At 37.7% G+C, this 18925-nt stretch overlaps 1 protein-coding gene across 3 annotated transcripts in view; it reads right to left on the reverse strand.

Annotated features, from left to right (window-relative positions):
- Positions 1-2843: 2843 nt before the first annotated feature.
- Positions 2844-18925, reverse strand: part of CWF19L2 (CWF19 like cell cycle control factor 2) — a 189878-nt gene continuing 173796 nt past the window's right edge. For 2 of the 3 annotated variants that reach the window (XM_027095702.1, XM_027095701.1), the window contains exons 17-18: positions 6876-6977; positions 2856-4126 (exon numbers count right to left, since the gene is read on the reverse strand). In XM_027095702.1, the coding sequence (XP_026951503.1) occupies positions 3983-4126; positions 6876-6977 (246 nt within the window). In that variant the 3' untranslated portion in view covers positions 2856-3982. Of the gene's footprint in view, positions 4127-6875; positions 6978-18925 lie in introns of all 3 variants that reach the window. The other variant, XM_027095703.1, reaches the window with a different exon arrangement.

Here is an 18925-nt window from a genome sequence, read left to right on the forward strand (position 1 = left end):
GTGTGTGTGTGTGTGTGTGTGTGTGTGTGTGTGTGTGTGTGTGTGTGTGTGTGTAAGGGGTACAGATAATTTGTCTAAGTTCACAGGTCTTCAGATTGAAGCACCTGAGTAACCTCATCTCCATCTGGGCCTGATTTAGATGGGATCCTGAATTTTGAGCCTAAGCCTAATGCCCTACTGGAATGGGACTTTCCTGGGTGGTTTTGAATATGCTTTTCACATAGGAGGAGTATAAGTTTGTGGCCAGAGGGTGGACTGTGGTAGATTAAAGATTATTAATTATTTGACACAAATTATTTGACACTACTCCCACTGAGAGATAGGGTTATGACCCCTCTTCTTGAATGTAGGTGGGCTCTGTGACAACTTTATCACAAAAAGAACACAGCAAAAGTTAAGCTGTACCAGACTCGAGAAGATTGGCACCTTCCACCTCTTATCTCTTGGAACTGTCTTTTGGAATGCTTGCTCTGGAGGAATCCAGAAGCCATATAGCAGGTCCAACTACCCTGAAATTGCCATAGGAGAAAAGAGTATTATAAGCCCGTCCCCAGCTGTTCCATTCATTCCACTATAGGCACCACACATGTGTGTAAAGGAACCATTCCCACTATTCCAGCTTCAACATACACTGTATGAAGAACAGAGTATCCAGACATATGACCCCAGTCATCTCCAGACATTTGAGCCATCCCAGCTGAGGCCCCGGACATCTTGAAGCAGAGGCAAATCATCCAGCTGAGCCCTGACCAAACGTCTCACCTATAAAACCATGAGATATAATGAAATGGTTATTATAAATAACTAGAACAGGAGGAAAATCAGGAGTTCAGTTTATATATGCTTACTACCGATACAGTTACAGAACAAATGTCAAGTTGGTATTTGGATATGTGATTCTGGAATTCAGTGAAGATGTCCAAAGTGAATAAAAATTTGGAAAACAACCTCCTTGTTCTGTTCTATTTTCATTTTTCCATAGTACTTATCACCTCTGACATTTCCTAGACAATTTATTTATTGTCTAATGTGTACTATCTGTCTTCTCTGATACAATGTAAACTCCTCAAATACAGGGATTTTTGTTTTCTTCACTAATGTAACCCCTGCACACAGACCAGTGACTGACATATAGAAGACACTCAAACATTTGCTGAGTAAATGAACGAACTTAAAAATAGTATTTAAGACCATTTTATTGAGAAAATTACCTTGGGAGAGAGTGAATACAGTAGTTATGGTTTGAGAATAGGCATTTCAACACTTAGAAGTTGACAAGAGGAGAAACCAGCAAAGGAGATTGAGAGGATGCAGCCAGTAAGGAAAGAGGATAAATAAGAGACAGTGTTCTAGAAGCAAAGTAAAAATAGTGTTTCAAGAAGGGGAAGTGATCAAGTATGCCAATGAAGCTGATAGAGTAAGATGAGCACTGAGAATAAATTATTTGATTTGGCAATGTGGAAGGAACTGAGGACCTTACCATAAACAAAACTAAAACTAGTAGAATGGTGAGGATGAAGTCTGACTACTGAGAACAGGAAGAAGATGGAAGGAAAGGAAACAGATTTTTTTTTTTAATGAATTTTGCTCAACTGGAGAAGAGAAATGGCTAGGGGTGGCAGTATGATGCCAGGGCTTGTTGTTGATATATTATAAAAGGTTTTGTATGCTAATTGAAATAATCTTACAGAGAGGAAAAAATCTAATAATTCAGAGGGTAGAGGCATTTGAGTAGGTGAAAAAGGATGAAATCTAGTAGTACATAAATGAGTTGACTAGCTCTAGGTAAGGACAACAAAATAATTTACCTACAGTTATCAAGAGGAGAAGCAGAGTACCTGGGTACAGATGCAGGTATATTAATTAGATGTGGTAGAAACTCCTTCTCTTTAGTTCTATTTTCTCAGTAAAACAGGAAGCAAGATTCATCAGCTAAGAATGAAGACAGAGGAGGTGTAAATAGTCCTTTAGCACTGGACTTGAACACACTTGGCACATATCTTGCATTAGAACTTATATTGTGCTGTAATTATTATTATTTTTTTAACATCTTTATTGGGGTATAATTGCTCTACAATGGTGTGTTAGTTTCTGCTTTATAACAAAGTGAATCAGTCATACATAAACATATGTTCCCATATGTCTTCCCTCTTGCGTCTCCCTCCCTCCCACCTTCCCTATCCCACCCCTCCAGGCTGTCACAAAGCACCGAGCCAATATCCCTGTGCCATGCGGCTGCTTCCCACTAGCTATCTACCTTACTACGTTTGTTAGTGTGTATATGCCCATGACTCTCTCTCGCCCTGTCACAGCTCACCCTTCCCCCTCCCCATAACCTCAAGTCCGTTCTCTAGTAGGTCTGCGTCTTTATTCCTGCTTTACCCCTAGGTTCTTCATGACATTTTTTTTCTTAAATTCCATATATATGTGTTAGCATACGGTATTTGTCTTTCTATTTCTGACTTACTTCACTCTGTACGACAGACTCTAGATCTATCCACCTCATTACAAATAGCTCCATTTCGTTTCTTTTTATGGCTGAGTAATATTCCATTGTATATATGTGCCACATCTTCTTTATGTAATTATTTTTGAACATATCTCTTGCACCACTAAACTATGAAATAATTTAAGGTATAGGAAGTATTTTTTTATTTTTGTACTACCAGTATGCAACAAAATGCCCTGCAAACAAATGTTTGTTAACTCACTGATTGAATAAATGAATGTTAAAGATTCCTCTGAGACTTTGCAGCAAGGCCAAAAGAGTCTGAAAACAGCGAAAAATAAAATACTATCAAGTATCAAGTATGTGATAATAACTTAAATCCAATTTGTAAATATTGAGAATCTGAAACCATTAAACTTCCAACTTTTATTAAAATTTTAAAACTTCAGATAGAACATAAACATTTCTCTTTTTTCAAGATACTAAAGAAATGAGATGTCAATATTAAAAATAACTACGTCGAGTTAGGAGTTACTCTAGAGTACATGTCACATTGATTCTAAATATTCAACATTTCATGACAAAACGTCAAGGTTCCGCTCCAAAAAAATCAACATCTTTGAAAAAGGGTTACTACAAAAATATCTTCCATATAAAAAATAAAGTAGGAACACTCTTAGAGACCATGGCCATATTTTATATGTATAGGGTTTTTCTCTTCACACCAAGTGTAAGAATACAGGAAAATGAAGAACCTTAGATCATATGGGACAACAGAATGTGTTCCTGACACTAAACATACTCACATTACTTAAGATTTTGTAATAATCAATACAACCTCAAAATGATGATTTGGCTAAAATTTTTAACTTTCATACAAACCCCAAACAACTGTAAACTGTAATTTTTGGAACAATTACTTTTAAAATCACCAAAATTCAAAGACACTATTTAAAAATACAGAAATAAAAACAAATCATGAACATGTTATATACCTTATTTAATTCTTAATTACTTTTGGGACATTCTTTATTCCTTTAATAAAAAGAATAGTAGTAATATATATGCTATTGGTAGAAAATTAAGAGCTTCTATAAAATGCTGTGAAAAGAAATTTCAATTATTACTAAATATGCCAACTCTTAGTTTAAAAAATGCAAAAGAAGCTAGTCAGCAGACTCAAACTTGAAGCAGACCCGCTTCCCTCTGAAGCAATGATTTGCTATACTTCCTAGATAATCCTTCAGAAAAGTCTTTCTATATGTTAATATAAATAGTTCAGAATACCAAGACAGAGGTACAGAACAGGACATGAACAGGTCACATGACATAACTGGTCTTGCTCCACAGTTACTACAATGAAGTCCACAGGAGCAGGTGGGGAAGGAAACCGACACAATCCAATGATGCAGTTGTCATTAAACCCAGATCATGATTCTCTTCCTATTACCTGATGATCAGTTGTTTAGTTAGATGCAATGGAAATAAAACTGAAAGAAATATGAAGAGGAAATAAAAAATGAAAGGTATGTCTCAACATTTTTTATTTTTGGTGAAGTCAAATGGTTTCCACCACTGAGCAAACTGCAGTACTTTCTTCCTCTGATCCTCAAAGCTTTCTCGGATCCCTTTCCTCCAAAGTCTTGGTTCTACATCCAGCATCCCACCAATGATTTCCTTTCAAAGAATGAGAAAAATACAAACACGTGCATGTATAAATACTAAAAACAGGAATGAAACTATTTCAATTTATTCTGTTACTAAATATAACATTAAGTAGTTCTCCGTGAGGATCAAATTTTACATAGGTATTAGTTTCAAGTTAAAAATAAACATTCTTTTCATTTAGTTCTAACTATGCAAACCCTGTGATTCTAGGGGTCCTAGCTGTGTCTCCTGTCAAACAATTTGTCTATTTTGTTGCTTGTTAACACATCTATCAGACAGCAGCAAAGGGGAGGAAGAGAAAATGGAATTTAACTAATTTGGTCCTTATTAGCTGCTCTGGTAAAAGTTTGAAGAAAAAGTTGATCAACATGTAGCAATTATTAACTTGGTTGTTCAACTACAGTTGAATCTCCGGCTAATGTTCTCCCTACTACCCAGTATAGTTAAAAGCCAGTTTCTTCTACTATTAGCTGTAGATATTTTTTCAGGAAACAAAATCATATTTTAGTACTAATCTAAGCAAACCAAGAATTAGAAATTATAAATCACCTTCATTTAAAAAGTCACATTCCCAAGCCCTGAAAGGAATGGATTTCTGACTGTCTGCTTATTACTCTAGATCATTTCCTTCATGATCCTCTTCCTGTGCTATCAGCTACAGAAATTAATCAAATTTATGATAGTGAGTATCCATGTACAGAAAGATATGGGGGAGATTTATAATGCTTCGAGGAAGGGAAGTATGGTAATACAGGAAAATCTTGGGCTAAGGGTTGAGTTCTGCATATTCAGTCTAGGTCTGCAGGATTGTGTGGTAAGACCTTGGACATAATCACTCTAAGACATAGATTCTTCATCTTAACAAATATACTAAAGGGACATACTATGTACAAGCAAGTGCCAAATATTGTAGGGGATACAGAGATAACTAAAATACATTTCTCTGTCTTCAGAAAGCTCATAACAGAATGTGGAGCTGTGGTGGGAGTTATAAAGCAGAATAAGGCAAATGTCAAAGCAGACTACATGGAAACTCAAAAAGAAAGAAGATTCTAATTGTTGGATAAATCAGGAAAAGCTTCATGGAAAAGGAAATCTCTTTTCAGTGGGAAAGGGAAATAAAGGGGTTAAGAGAGACATAGTTTAAAAAGAGGGCACATTTAGATTTAATGCAAGAGTTTCTTGGCACCAGCCAATCACTAGCAATGTAGTTTAAGAAAGCCTAGCTTATAAATTGATCTAAAACTGTCTATAAAGCATCAAGTTTTGTCTCATGGGTACCATATAAGGACTGATTCTTGTTCTGTTACTGAAGCAGATGTTAATGGAAAGAGACCAACCCTTCTTGCTCTCTAAACAACTGCAGGCTGAAGGGAGTTTTGGTCTCATAGGCTGTTTCTTGGAAAGAAGATTTTGGAGAAAACGGATCAATGATGTAATGCTAACTAAAGAAGTTTCCTTTTAACATTAAAACAGTATCATAAAAATCACAGCACATGCATAATATTGGGGGGGCGATCTCCCAATTAAATTTATGCAAGTTAAAAAATTGATATTTTATTTCATTTTCACTAGAATTAAGTTTTCTTTTTTTGAAAGAAATAAATGCAGAGTCATAAAGCTTTGAGTTATAAAGCTCTATTGAATAACAACAGAATTTTTCAGAGCAATGAAAACAAATTTCTTTCTAATTAACTCTGGGAAAAGATATTCTGAAAAATTCTCAGACAAGTTTCTGTAACATATCTCAACAGTTCATAGATTAATGTGATTTTAGGCCTCTAGCTAACCTTTAAGGATAACAGCGTAAACATTTTTGAGTCCAAACCTCTTACATGTCACTATTCTTTGCAGAAAATGATCTTACACAGGAGATGAAAGTGGGGAAGAAGAACAGGGAACAATGGACAGAGTTCATCTAGGCTCCTCTAATTTAGAGAGAAAGGCCTGAGTTATACTAGATTGAAAGGTCACTTCTAGAGCTGTTATTGCCCAGACTTCTTTTGATTGCTTCAATAGCTACACTAATTTCATTCTAGTCCCTGATACTAACTTACATACTTCCCAGATACTCAGTAGACCTTAAATTTAAGGACTATAACCCTAGAAGGCAATCTGTAGTAACAGAAAAAATCCACTAGCAAAAAATGAAAGATCTACACTCTAGTATCTGTCCAGAAACTATCTGTGTGAAATGAGTGACACATTCTTGGACTATATTGTTCTTAATTATAAATGAAGATGTGAGATCATTTGTTCTCTAGTTCAACCATGAGCTTATGCACCCCTTGTTTCTGTCACTTAGCACATGACCATGGGGAAGTTATATAGCCTCTCTGTAGCTCAGTTTCATCATCTATAAAATGAAAGTATAAAAATATCTATATAATAGAGTTATTGTGAGCATTAAATGAGTGCTCAGAACAGTAACAGGCTCATTGTAAACCCTCAATGAGTGCGTTATCATCATTATCAATTATCATCAATCACTCTCAGCACAAGCCTGGCTGACTCCACAGGAAAAACATTATAGTCACCATTGACACTGTCAACAAATGTTTGGTTACAAAGTAATATTCCTGTTATAAATATTCTGGGATATATTTATTAACAGTTTCTGGGTACTCCCTCTAAAACTTGGGTGGAACAGTAATAACCAACTTCACTATATATTGTGCCCAAAGTTTTGATTTCCCTTCAAAAGAAAAGTGTTACAAAATTGCTAAACTCTGGTACTTTACTAAATTTGTGAGCATACCTTTCCAAAGTAATGAGGGAATTTGTGTTGATCTTCAATGACATGGGCAAACCCTCCCTGGAGGCCAAAATTCACAGAGAAGTAAGGTAAGCCTCTGGGTACCTAAATAAACAGATAAATCACACATGAATACAGCATGAAATCAGAAAGTTATGCTTAATCCCTCTTCCTAATTAAGCATCCCTCAAGACAAACGTATACACTGAATTTCCAGTTCTATAGGTATTTAAACAATAACCTAACTTCTTAAATAAAACATTTCATTTGGTAGCCTTTCAGCTAGATAGTGCTTTATAATATCCAGCAATTATAATCAGAACCAATTATTTTTGTCTTATGGGGAAACAGGAAAGAAAAGGCATTTTTAAAATATATAACAACCGAGTAATTTTCCTTAAACTATGCAAATAGAGATTAAGGATATACTTTCTTATATTTTCCTCACAATGCAGAGGTATAACATTCCTGAGATTATACTGCTATTTATTGATCAAAGATAAATTAAACATGAACAATCATAGTTTTTTATTAACTGGTGAGGTGGGTATAGAAATTTTTAGTTTACCAACCTTGTTTCAAAACATTTCCATGATTAGCTATTATCTTTCCCTGTCTTTTATCCCTCCCTCTTTCTATACACACTCACGCACAGACACACAAACACACACACACGTGTGCATGCATGAAGTATTTTAAACACTATCTTGATTGGAAAAGGCCATAATTTCTAGCTTTAAAAGTTAAGTAGATCTTGTGTCCTTGCAAGTTTTTCCTTCAAGCCCTTATTCTGTCACTAGAAAGTATTCAAACTGTCAATTTAAAGTAATATCTCTCTCCTCTAATACCCTTATACAGTCAGCATTTACTAATTTTGGCAGTGAATTACATATTTCTACTTAACTATATATATTTTGTATTGTGTCCTCAGGAAGGCATGACTTGGAAAGAGATAGTATGGTATGGTGGAAGAAGAGTGGTCATCTTGAAATAGTATAAAGCAATTAAAATTGGGGATTATAAAGACTTGTTCAGGTTATAGGAAAAGCATAATTAAAAAATAATCAGTTTACAAAATAGTACAATACGTAAAATGCAGAGAAATGGGTTACTACTTTGTGCTTTTTAAAAATATTTTCACATTTTAAAATAAAATGTGAAAACATGTATGACACAGACAATTAGGAAAAAAATAAAGAGAAAGACAAGGCTCTAATCACAGCTCTGATACTTATAACTACGTAACTTCAGGCAAGTTATTTAACATCTGTGAGTCTCATGAGAAATATGAAGAGCTCAGAAGTCTGCTGTGAAGATCAAATAGAAAAATGTATATAAATGCTTGGCACAGAGAATATTATTCAAATATGACTTTCATTTCCATCTATTAATAGCACTTTGTGCAAATCTGAAGTCAAAGAAAAAAATGGAAGGCTCCGTTAAAATATATATATATATATATATATATGTATATGTATATATTTTTAACATCTTTATTGGAGTATAATTGCTTTACAATGGTGTGTTAGTTTCTGCTTTATAACAAAATGAATCAGCTATACATATACATATATCCCCATATCTCTTCCCTCTTGCGTCTCCCTCCCTCCCACCCTCCTTACCCCACCCCTCTAGGTGGTCACAAAGCACAGAGCTGTTCTCCCTGTGCTATGCAGCTGCTTCCCACGAGCTATCAGTTTTACATTTGGTAGTGTATATGTGTTCATGCCACTCTCACACTTTGTCCCAGTTTACCCTACCCTCTCCCTGTGTCCTCAAGTCCATTCTCTAGTAGGTCTGTGTCTTTATTCCCAATGCTGCACCTAGGTTCTTCATGATCATTTTTTTTTAATATTCCATACATATGTGTTAGCATATGGTATTTGTCTTTCTTTTTCTGACTTTCTTCACTCTGTATGACAGACTCAAGGTCCATCCACCTCACTACAAATAACTCAATTTCGTTTCTTTTTAAGGCTGAGTAATATTCCATTGTATATATGTGCCAATTCTTCTTCTTTATCCATTCATCTGTTGATGGACACTTAGGTTGCTTCCATGTCCTGGTTACTGTAAATAGAGTTGCAATGAACATTGTGGTACATGACACTTTTTGAATTATGGTTTTCTCAGGGTATATACCAAGAAGTGGGATTGCTGGGTGGTATGGTATTTCTACTTTTAGTTTTTTAAGGAAGCACCATACTGTTCTCCATAGTGGCTGTATCAATTTACATTCCCACCAACAGTGCAAGAGGGTTCCCTTTTCTCCACACCCTCTCCAGCATTTACTGTTTGTAGATTTTTTGATGATGGCCATTCTGACAGGTATGAGGTGATACCTCATTTTAGTTTTGATTTGCATTACTCTAATGATTAATGATGTTGAGCATTCTTTCATGTGTTTGTTGGCAATCTGTATATCTTCTTTGGAGAAATGTCTATTTAGGTCTTCTGCCCATGTTTGGATTGGGTTGTTTGTTTATTTGATATTGAGCTGCATGAGCTGCTTGTAAATTTTGGAGATTAATCCTTTGTCAGTTGCTTCATTTGCAAACATTTTCTCCCATTCTGAGAGCTGTCTTTTGGTCTTGCTTATGGTTTCCTTTGCTGTGCAAAAGTTTTGAGTTTCATTAGGTCCCATTTTTTAATTTTTGTTTTTTTTGCATTTCTTTAGGAGATGGGTCAAAAAGGATCTTGCTGTGACTTATGTCATAGAGTGTTCTGCCTATGTTTCCCTCTAAGAGTTTTATAGTGTCTGGCCTTACATTTAGGTCTTTAATCCATTTTGAGTTTATTTTTGTGAATGGTGTTAGGGAGTGTTCTAATTTCATTCTTTTACATGTAGCTGTCCAGTTTTCCCCGCACCACTTATGAAGAGGCTGTCTTTTCTCCATTGTATATTCTTGCCTCCTTTATCAAAAATAAGGTGACCATAGGTGCATGGGTTTATCTTGGCTTTCTATCCTGTTCCATTGATCTATATTTCTGTTTTTGTTCCAGTACCATATTGTCTTGATTACTGTAGCTTTGTAGTATAGTCTGAAGTCAGGGAGTCTGATTCCTCCAGCTCCATTTTTCTTTCTCAAGATTGCTTTGGCTATTTGGGGTCTTTTGTATTTCCATACAAATTGTGAAATTTTTTGTTCTAGTTCTGTGAAAAATGCCTTTAGTAGTTTGATAGAGATTGCATTGAATCTGCAGACTGCTTTGGGTACTAGAGTCATTTTCACAATGTTGATTTTCCAATCCAAGAACATGGTATATCTCTCCATCTGTTTGTATCACCTTTAATTTCTTTCATCCGTTTCATAGTTTTTTGCATACAGGTCTTTTGTCTCCTTAGGTAGGTTTATTCCTAGGTATTTTATTCTTTTTGTTGCAGTGGTAAATGGGAGTGTTTCCTTAATTTCTCTTTCAGATTTTTCATCATTAGTGTATAGGAATGCAAGGGATTTCTGTGCATTAATTTTGTATCCTGCTACTTTGCCAAATTCATTGATTAGCTCTAGTAGTTCTCTAGTAGCATCTTTAGGATTCTCTATGTATAGTATCATGTCATCTGCAAACAGTGACAGCTTTACTTCTTCTTTTCTGATTTGGATTTCTTTTTCTTTTCTGATTGCTGTGGCTAAAACTTCCAAAACAATGTTATATAATAGTGGTGAGAGTGGGCAATCTTGTCTTGTTCCTGATCTTAGTGGAAATGGTTTCAGTTTTTCACCATTGAGGACGATGTTGGCTGTGGGTTTGTCATATATGGCCTTTATTATCATTAAAATATTTTTGCTACCTGAAGTAGATCAACATGTGAGACATGAATTTGAATGGCTAAAATCATGTTGTAGACTACCATCAATTAAAAAGCAGTACTTTGAGGAAGAGATAACTTCAGAAAGCAATTTATGATGACAGTGCCCATGCTTTTTGTTTGTATTACACTGTGTTTGGCAGAAAAAATGGCTTCCATGTTACGTTGTATGGCAAAAAGGACTTTGCAGATACCATTAAGTTAGGGGTCTTGAAATGGGGAGATTATCCTGGGTTATATAGCATATGATAGGAGGATCAGAGTCAGAGAAAGACTGGAAAATGCTATACTGGTTGACTTTGAACACAAAGGAAAGAACCACAAGCCATGGAATGCAGGTGGTTTCTAGAAACGAAAAAGGCAAGGGAATGGATTCTCCCTGAGAGCCTCCAAAGAAAAAAAAAAAAAAAGTAGGCCTGCTAACACCTTGACTTAGCCCAGTAAAACCGAGTTCATATTTGTGACTTCCAGAACTATAGATAACAAATGTGCTGTTTTTAAAGCACTAAGTTTGTGGTAATTTGTATATATCAATACATACCAAAGCTCAACAACATATGGCATAATTGCCAAGATGGCAAAATGAACACATTATTTCTAAACAAAGAAAAGTTGCGTGCCACAAGAACTCTTCTCTCACTGCAGGCAGAAAAGGTACAACCTAATGTCTTGCCTGAAGAGTTGTGAGTCGGTAGGCATTGCAAAGGATTCAGTATAAAAGTATATGTACATTTAGCACTTCCTTTTCCTGCCTTGACCAGCCAGAGGGATAGAAGTTGGAACATTGGCACCACCCATGAAGAGTACTGACAGAATTACAGCAAAAAATTTTACTGATGATAGGAAAACAGTAGTATTTGAGCTTTCCCCTTTTAATATTCCAGATTTTAATCCTGACTTCGTATAATTGTCCTCATATTTGATGGTCTTAGGGTAAACCCAAATTTTCCTTGAGGTGGACTTTGCTTAGCTTTGAAGCTCAAACCCAAGACGTCTTAGATGTTTTTCAACTGCTACAGTTAACACAAAATTACAGTTAAAAATCATATTAAAAAGTAGAGGGGGAGAATTGGGAAGATGGCGGGGGGAATCGGGAAGATGGCGGAAGAGTAAGACACGGAGATCACCTTCCTCCCCACAGATACACCAGAAATACATCTACACGAGGAACAACTCCTACAGAACACCTACTGAACGCTGGCAGAAGACCTCAGACTTCCCAAAAGACAAGAAACTCTCCACGTACCTGGGTAGGGCAAAACAAAAAAGAATAAACAGAGACAAAAGGATAGGGACGGGACCTGCACCAGTAGGAGGGAGCTGTGAAGGAAGAACAGTTTCCACACACTAGGAAGCCCCTTCGCGGGCAGAGACTGCGGGTGGTGGAGGGGGAAAGCTTCGGGGCGGAAACTCCGGAAGAGAGCACATCAACAGGGGTGCGGAGGGCAAAGCGGAGAGATTCCCGCACGGAGGATTGGTGCCGACCAGCACTCACCAGCCCGAGAGGTTTGTCTGCTCACCCGCTGCGGCGGGCACGGCTGGCAGCTGATGCTCGGGCTTCGGTAGGAGTGCAGGGAGAGGACTGGGGTTGGCGGCATGAACACAGCCTGCAGGGCGTCACTGCACCACGGCTAGCCGGGAGGGAGTCCGGGGAAAACTGTGGACCTGCGGAAGAGGCAAGAGACTTTTTCTTGCCTCTTTATTTCCTGGTGCACGAGGAGAGGGGATTAAGAGTGCGCTTAAAGGAGCTCTAGAGACGGGTGCGAGCCGCGGCTAACAGGGCGGACCACAGAGACGGGCGTGAGACGCTAAGGCGGCTGCTGCCACCAACAAGAAGCCTGTGTGCGAGCACAGGTCACTATCCACACCTCCCTTCATGGGAGCCTGTGCAGCCCGCCACTGCCAGGGTCCTGGGATCCAGGGAAAACTTCCCGAGGAGAACGCATGGCAAGCCTCAGGCTGGTGCAACGTCCTGCCGGTCTTTGCCGCCGCAGGCTCGCCCCGCATTTGCACCCCTCCCTCCCCCCCCGCCTGAGAGAACCTGAGTCCCTGAAGCAGCTGCTCCTTTAACCCCGTCCTGTCTGAGCGAAGAACAGACGCCCTCCGGCGACCTACACACAGAGGCAGGGCCAAATCCAAAGCTGAGCCCCGGGAGCTGTGCAAACAAAGAAGAGAAAGGGAAGTCTCTCCCAGCAGCCTCAGAAGCAGCGGATTAAAGCTCCACAATCAACTTGATGTACACTGCATCTGTGGAATACCTGAATAGACAACTAATCATCCCAAATTGAGGAGGTGGACTTTGATAGCAAGATTTATTATTTTTTCCCCTTTACCTCTTTTTGTGTGTATGTGTATGCTTCTGTGTGAGATTTTGTCTGTATAGCTTTGCTTTCACCATTTGTCCTAGGTTTCTATTCATCCGTTTTTTTATTCAGAGCCGTGTGCATGAAAGGCTCTTGGTGCTGCAGCCAGGAGTCAGTGCTGCACCTCTGAGGTGGGAGAGCCAACTTCAGAACACTGGTCCACAAGTGACCTCCCAGCTCCAAATAATATCAAACGGCGAAAATCTCCCAGAGATCTCCATCTCAACACCAACACCCAGCTTCACTCAATGACCAGCAAGCTACAGTGCTGGACACCCTATGCCAAACAACTAGCAAAACAGGAACACAAGCCCACCCATTAGCAGAGAGGCTGCCTAAAATCATAATAAGTCCACAGACACCCCAAAACACACCACCAGACGTGGACCTGCCCACCAGAAAGACAAGATCCAGCCTTATCCACCAAAACACAGACACTAGGCCCCTCCACCAGGAAGCCTACACAACGCACTGAAACAACTTTAGCCAATGGGGACAGACACCAAAAACAACAGGAACTACGAACCTGCAGCCTGCAAAAAGGAGACCCCAAACACAGTAAGATAAGCAAAAGGAGAAGACAGAAAAACACACAGCAGATGAAGGAGCAAGGTAAAAACCCACCAGACCTAACAAATGAAGAGGAAATAGCCAGTCTACCTGAAAAAGAATTCAGAATAATGATAGTAAGGATGATCCAAAATCTTGGAAATAGAATGGACAAAATGCAAGAATAAGTTAACAAGGACCTAGAAGAACTAAAGATGAAACTAACAACGATGAACAACACAATAAATGAAATTAAAAATACTCTAGATGGGATCAATAGCAGCATAACTGAGGCAGAAGAACGGATAAGTGACCGGGAAGGTAAAATAGTGGAAATAACTACTGCAGAGCAGAATAAAGAAAAAAGAATGAAAAGAACTGAGGACTATCTCAGAGACCTCTGGGACAACATTAAATGCATCAACATTCGAATTATAGGGGTTCCAGAAGAAGAAGAGAAAAAGAAAGGGACTGAGAAAATATTTGAAGAGATTATAGTTGAAAACTTCTCTAATATGGGAAAGGAAATATTTAGTCAAGTCCAGGAAGCACAGAGAGTCCCATACAGGATAAATCCAAGGAAAAACACGCCAAGACACATATTAATCAAACTGTCAAAAATTAGATACAAAGAAAACATATTAAAAGCAGCAAGGGAAAAACAACAAATAACACACAAGGGAATCCACATAAGGTTAACAGCTGATTTTTCAGCAGAAACTCTGAAAGCCAGAAGGGACTGGCAGGACATACTTAAAGTGATGAAGGAGAAAAACCTACAACCAAGATTACCCTACCCAGCAAGGATCTCATTCAGATATGATGGAGAAATTAAAACCTTTACAGACAAGCAAAAGCTGAGAGAGTTCAGCACCATCAAACCAGCTTTACAACAAATGTTAAAGGATCTTCTCTAGGGAAGAAACACAAGAGAAGAAAAGACTTACAATAACAAACCCAAAACAATTAAGAAAATGGGAATAGGAACAGGCATATCCATAATTACCTTAAGTGTGAATAGATTAAATGCTCCCACCAAAAAACACAGATTGGCTGAATGGATACCAAAACAAGACCCATATATATGCTGTCTACAAGAGACCCACTTCAGACCTAGAGACACATACAGACTGAAAGTGAGGGGATGGAAAAAGATATTCCAAGCAAATGGAAACCAAAAGTAACCTGGAGTAGCAATTCTCATATCAGACAAAATAGACGTTAAAATAAAGACTACTACAAGAGACAAAGAAGGTCACTACATAATGATAAAGGGATCGATCCAAGAAGAAGATGTAGCAATTGTAAATATTTATACACCCAACATAAGAGCACCTCAATACATAAGGCAAATACTAACAGCCATAAAAGGGGAAATTGACAGTAACACATTCATAGTAGGGGACTTTAACACCCCACTTTCACCAATGGACAGATCATCCAAAATGAAAATGAATAAGGAAACACAAGCTTTAAAGGATACATTAAACAAGATGGACCTAATTGATATTTATAGGACATTCCATCCAAAAACAACAGAAAACACATTTTTCTCAAGTGGAACATTCTGCAGGATACATCATATCTTGGGTCACAAGTCAAGCCTTGGTAAATTTAAGAAAATTGAAATTGTTTCAAGTATCTTTTCCGACTGCAATGCTATGAAGCTAGATATCAATTACAGGAAAAATCTGTAAAAAATACAAACACATGGAGGCTAAACAATACACTACTTCATAACCAAGTGATCACTGAAGAAATCAAAGAGGAAATCAAAAAATACCTAGAAATAAATGACAATGGAGACACGACGACCCAAAACCTATGGGATGCAGCAAAAGCAGTTCTAAGAGGGAAGTTTATAGCAATACAATCCTACCTCAAGAAACAGGAAACATCTTGAATAAACAACCTAACCTTGCACATAAAGCAGTTAGAGAAAGAAGAACAAAAAAACCCCAAAATTAGCAGAAGGAAAGAAATCATAAAGATCAAATCAGAAATAAATGAAAGAGAAATGAAGGAAACGACAGCAAAGATCAATAAAACTAAAAGGTGGATCTTTTAGAAGATAAACAAAATTGACAAACTATTAGCCAGACTCATCAAGGAAAAAAAGGAGAAGACAGAAATCAATAGAATTAGAAAAGAAAAAGGAGAACAACTGACACTACAGAAATACAAAAGATCATGAGAGATTACTACAAGCAACTCTATGCTAATAAAATGGACAACCTGGAAGAAATGGACAAATTCTTAGAAATGCACAACATGCGAAGACTGAATCAGGAAGAAATAGAAAATATGAACAGACTAATCACAAGCACTGAAATTGAAACTGTGATTAAAAACCTTCCAACAAACAAAATCCCAGGACCAGATGGCTTCGCAGGCGAATTCTATCAAACATTTAGAGAAGAGCTAACACCTACCCTTCTCAAACTCTTGCAAAATATAGCAGAGGGAGGAACACTCCCAAACTCATTCTACAAGGCACCACCACCCTGATACCAAAACCAGACAAGGATGTCACAAAGAAAGAAAACTACAGGCCAATATCACTGATGAACATAGATGCAAAAATCCTCAACAAAATACTAGCAAACAATCCAACAGCACATTAAAAGGATCATACACCATGATCAAGTGGGGTTTATTCCACGAATGCAAGGATTCTTCAATATACACAAATCAATCAACATGATACACCATATTAACAAATTGAAGGAGAAAAACCATATCATCATCTAAACAGATGCAGAGAAAGCTTCTGACAAAATTCAACACCCATTTATGATAAAAATCCTGCAAAAAGTAGGCATAGAGGGAACTTACCTCAACGTAATAAAGGCCATATTAGACAAACCCACAGTCAACATCATCCTCAATGGTGAAAAACTGAAAGCATTTCCACTAAGATCAGGAACAAGACAAGGTTGTCCACTCTCACCACTCTCATTCAACATAGCTTTGGAAGTTTTAGGCACAGGAATCGGAGAAGAAAAGGAAATAAAAGGAATCCAAATCGGAAAAGCAGAAGTAAAGCTGTCACTGTTTGCAGATGACATGATACTATACATAGAGAATCCTAAAGATGCTACCAGAAAACTACTAGAGCTAATCAATGAATTTGGTAAAGTAGCAGGATACAAAATTAATGCACAGAAATCTCTTGCATTCCTATACACTAATGATGAAAAATCTGAAAGTGAAATCAAGAAAACATTCCCATTTACCACTGCAACAAAAAGAGTAAAATATCTAGGAATAAACTTACCTAAGGAGACAAAAGACCTGTATGCAGATAATTATAAGACACTGATGAAAGAAATTAAAGATGATACAAATAGATGGAGAGATATACCATGTTCTTGGATTGGAAGAATCAACATTGTGAAAGTGACTCTACTACCCAAAGCAATTTACAGATTCAATACAATCCCTATCAAACTACCACTGGCATTTTTCACAGAACTAGAACAAAATGTTCACAATTTGTATGGAAACACAAAAGACCCTGAATAGCCAAGGCAATGCTGAGAACGAAAAATGGAGCTGGAGGAATAAGGCTCCCTAACTTCAGACTATACTACAAAGCTACAGTAATCAAGATAATATGGTACTGGAACAAAAACAAAAATATAGATCAATGGAACCGGATAGAAAGCCCAGAGATAAACCCACACACATATGTTCACCTTATCTTTGATAAAGGAGGCAAGAATGTACAGTGGAGAAAGGACAGCCTCTTCAGTAAGTGGTGCTGGGAAAACTGGACTGGGACATGTAAAAGTATGAGATTAGACCACTCCATAACACCATACACAAAAATAAGCTCAAAGTGGATTAAAGACCTAAATGTAAGGCCAGACACTATCAAACTATTAGAGGAAAACATAGGCAGAACACTCAATGACATAAATCACAGCAAGATCCTTTTTGACCCACCTCCTAGAGAAATGGAAATAAAAACAAAAATAAACAAACAGGACCTAATGAAACTTCAAGGCTTTTGCACAGCAAAGGAAACCATAAACAAGACCAAAAGACAACCGTCAGAATGCGAGAAAATATTTGCAAATGAAGCAACTGACACAGGATTAATCTCCAAAATTTACAAGCAGCTCATGCAGCTCAATAACAAAAAAACAAACAACGCAATCCAAAAATGGGCAGACGACCTAAGTAGACATTTCTCCAAAGAAGATATACAGACTGCCAACAAACAGATGAAAGAATGCTCATCATCGTTAATCATTAGAGAAGTGCAAATCAAAACTACAATGAGATATCATCTCACACCAGTCAGAATGGCCATCATCTAGAAAGAATAAAAAATCTAGAAAGAATAAATGCTGGAGAGGGTGTAGAGAAAAGGAAACACTCTTGCACTGCTGGTGGGAATGTGAATTGGTACAGCCAGTATGGATAACAGTATGGAGGTTCCTTAAAAAGCTACAAATAGAACTACCATACGACCCAGCAATCCCACTACTGGGCATATACCCTGAGAAAACCATAATTCAAAAAGAGTCATGTACCAAAATGTTCACTGCAGCTCTATTTACAATAGCCAGGAGATGGAAACAACCTAAGTGTCCGTCATCGGATGAATGGATAAAGAAGATGTGGCACATATATACAATGGAATATTACTCAGCCATAAAAAGAAATGAAATTGAGCTATTTGTAATGAGGTGGTTGGACCTAGAGTCTGTCACCTAGAGTGAAGTAAGTCAGAAAGAGAAAGACAAATACTGTATGCTAACACATATATATGGAATTTAAGAAAAAAAAATGTCATGAAGAACCTAGGGGTAAGACAGGAATAAAGACACAGACCTACTAGTGAATGGACTTGAGGACATGGGGTGGGGGAAGGGTAAGCTGGGACAAAGTGAGAGAGTGGCATGGACATATATACACTACCAAACGTAAGGTAGATAACTAGTGGGAAGCAGCTGCATAGCACAGGGAGAACAGCTCGGTGCTTTGTGATCACCTAGATGGGTGGGATAGGGAGCGTGGGGGGGAGGGAGATGCAAGAGGGAAGAGATATGGGAACATATGTATATACATAACTGATTCACTTTGTTATAAAGCAGAAACTAACACACCATTGTAAAGCAATTATACTCCAATAAAGATGTTAAAAAAAAAAAAAAAGATAGCTAGTGGGAAGCAGCCGCATAGCATAGTTAGATCAGCCCGTTGCTTTGTGACCACCTGGATGGGTGAACTAGGGAGGGTGGGAGGGAGGGAGACAGAAGAGGGAGGAGATATGGGAACATATGTATATGTATAACTGATTCACTTCATTATAAAGCAGA

Source organism: Aethalodelphis obliquidens, unplaced genomic scaffold (assembly GCF_003676395.1).
Source record: "Aethalodelphis obliquidens isolate GAN/ISIS:26980383/991018 unplaced genomic scaffold, ASM367639v1 scaffold93, whole genome shotgun sequence".
Taxonomy (NCBI): Eukaryota; Metazoa; Chordata; class Mammalia; order Artiodactyla; family Delphinidae; genus Aethalodelphis; species Aethalodelphis obliquidens.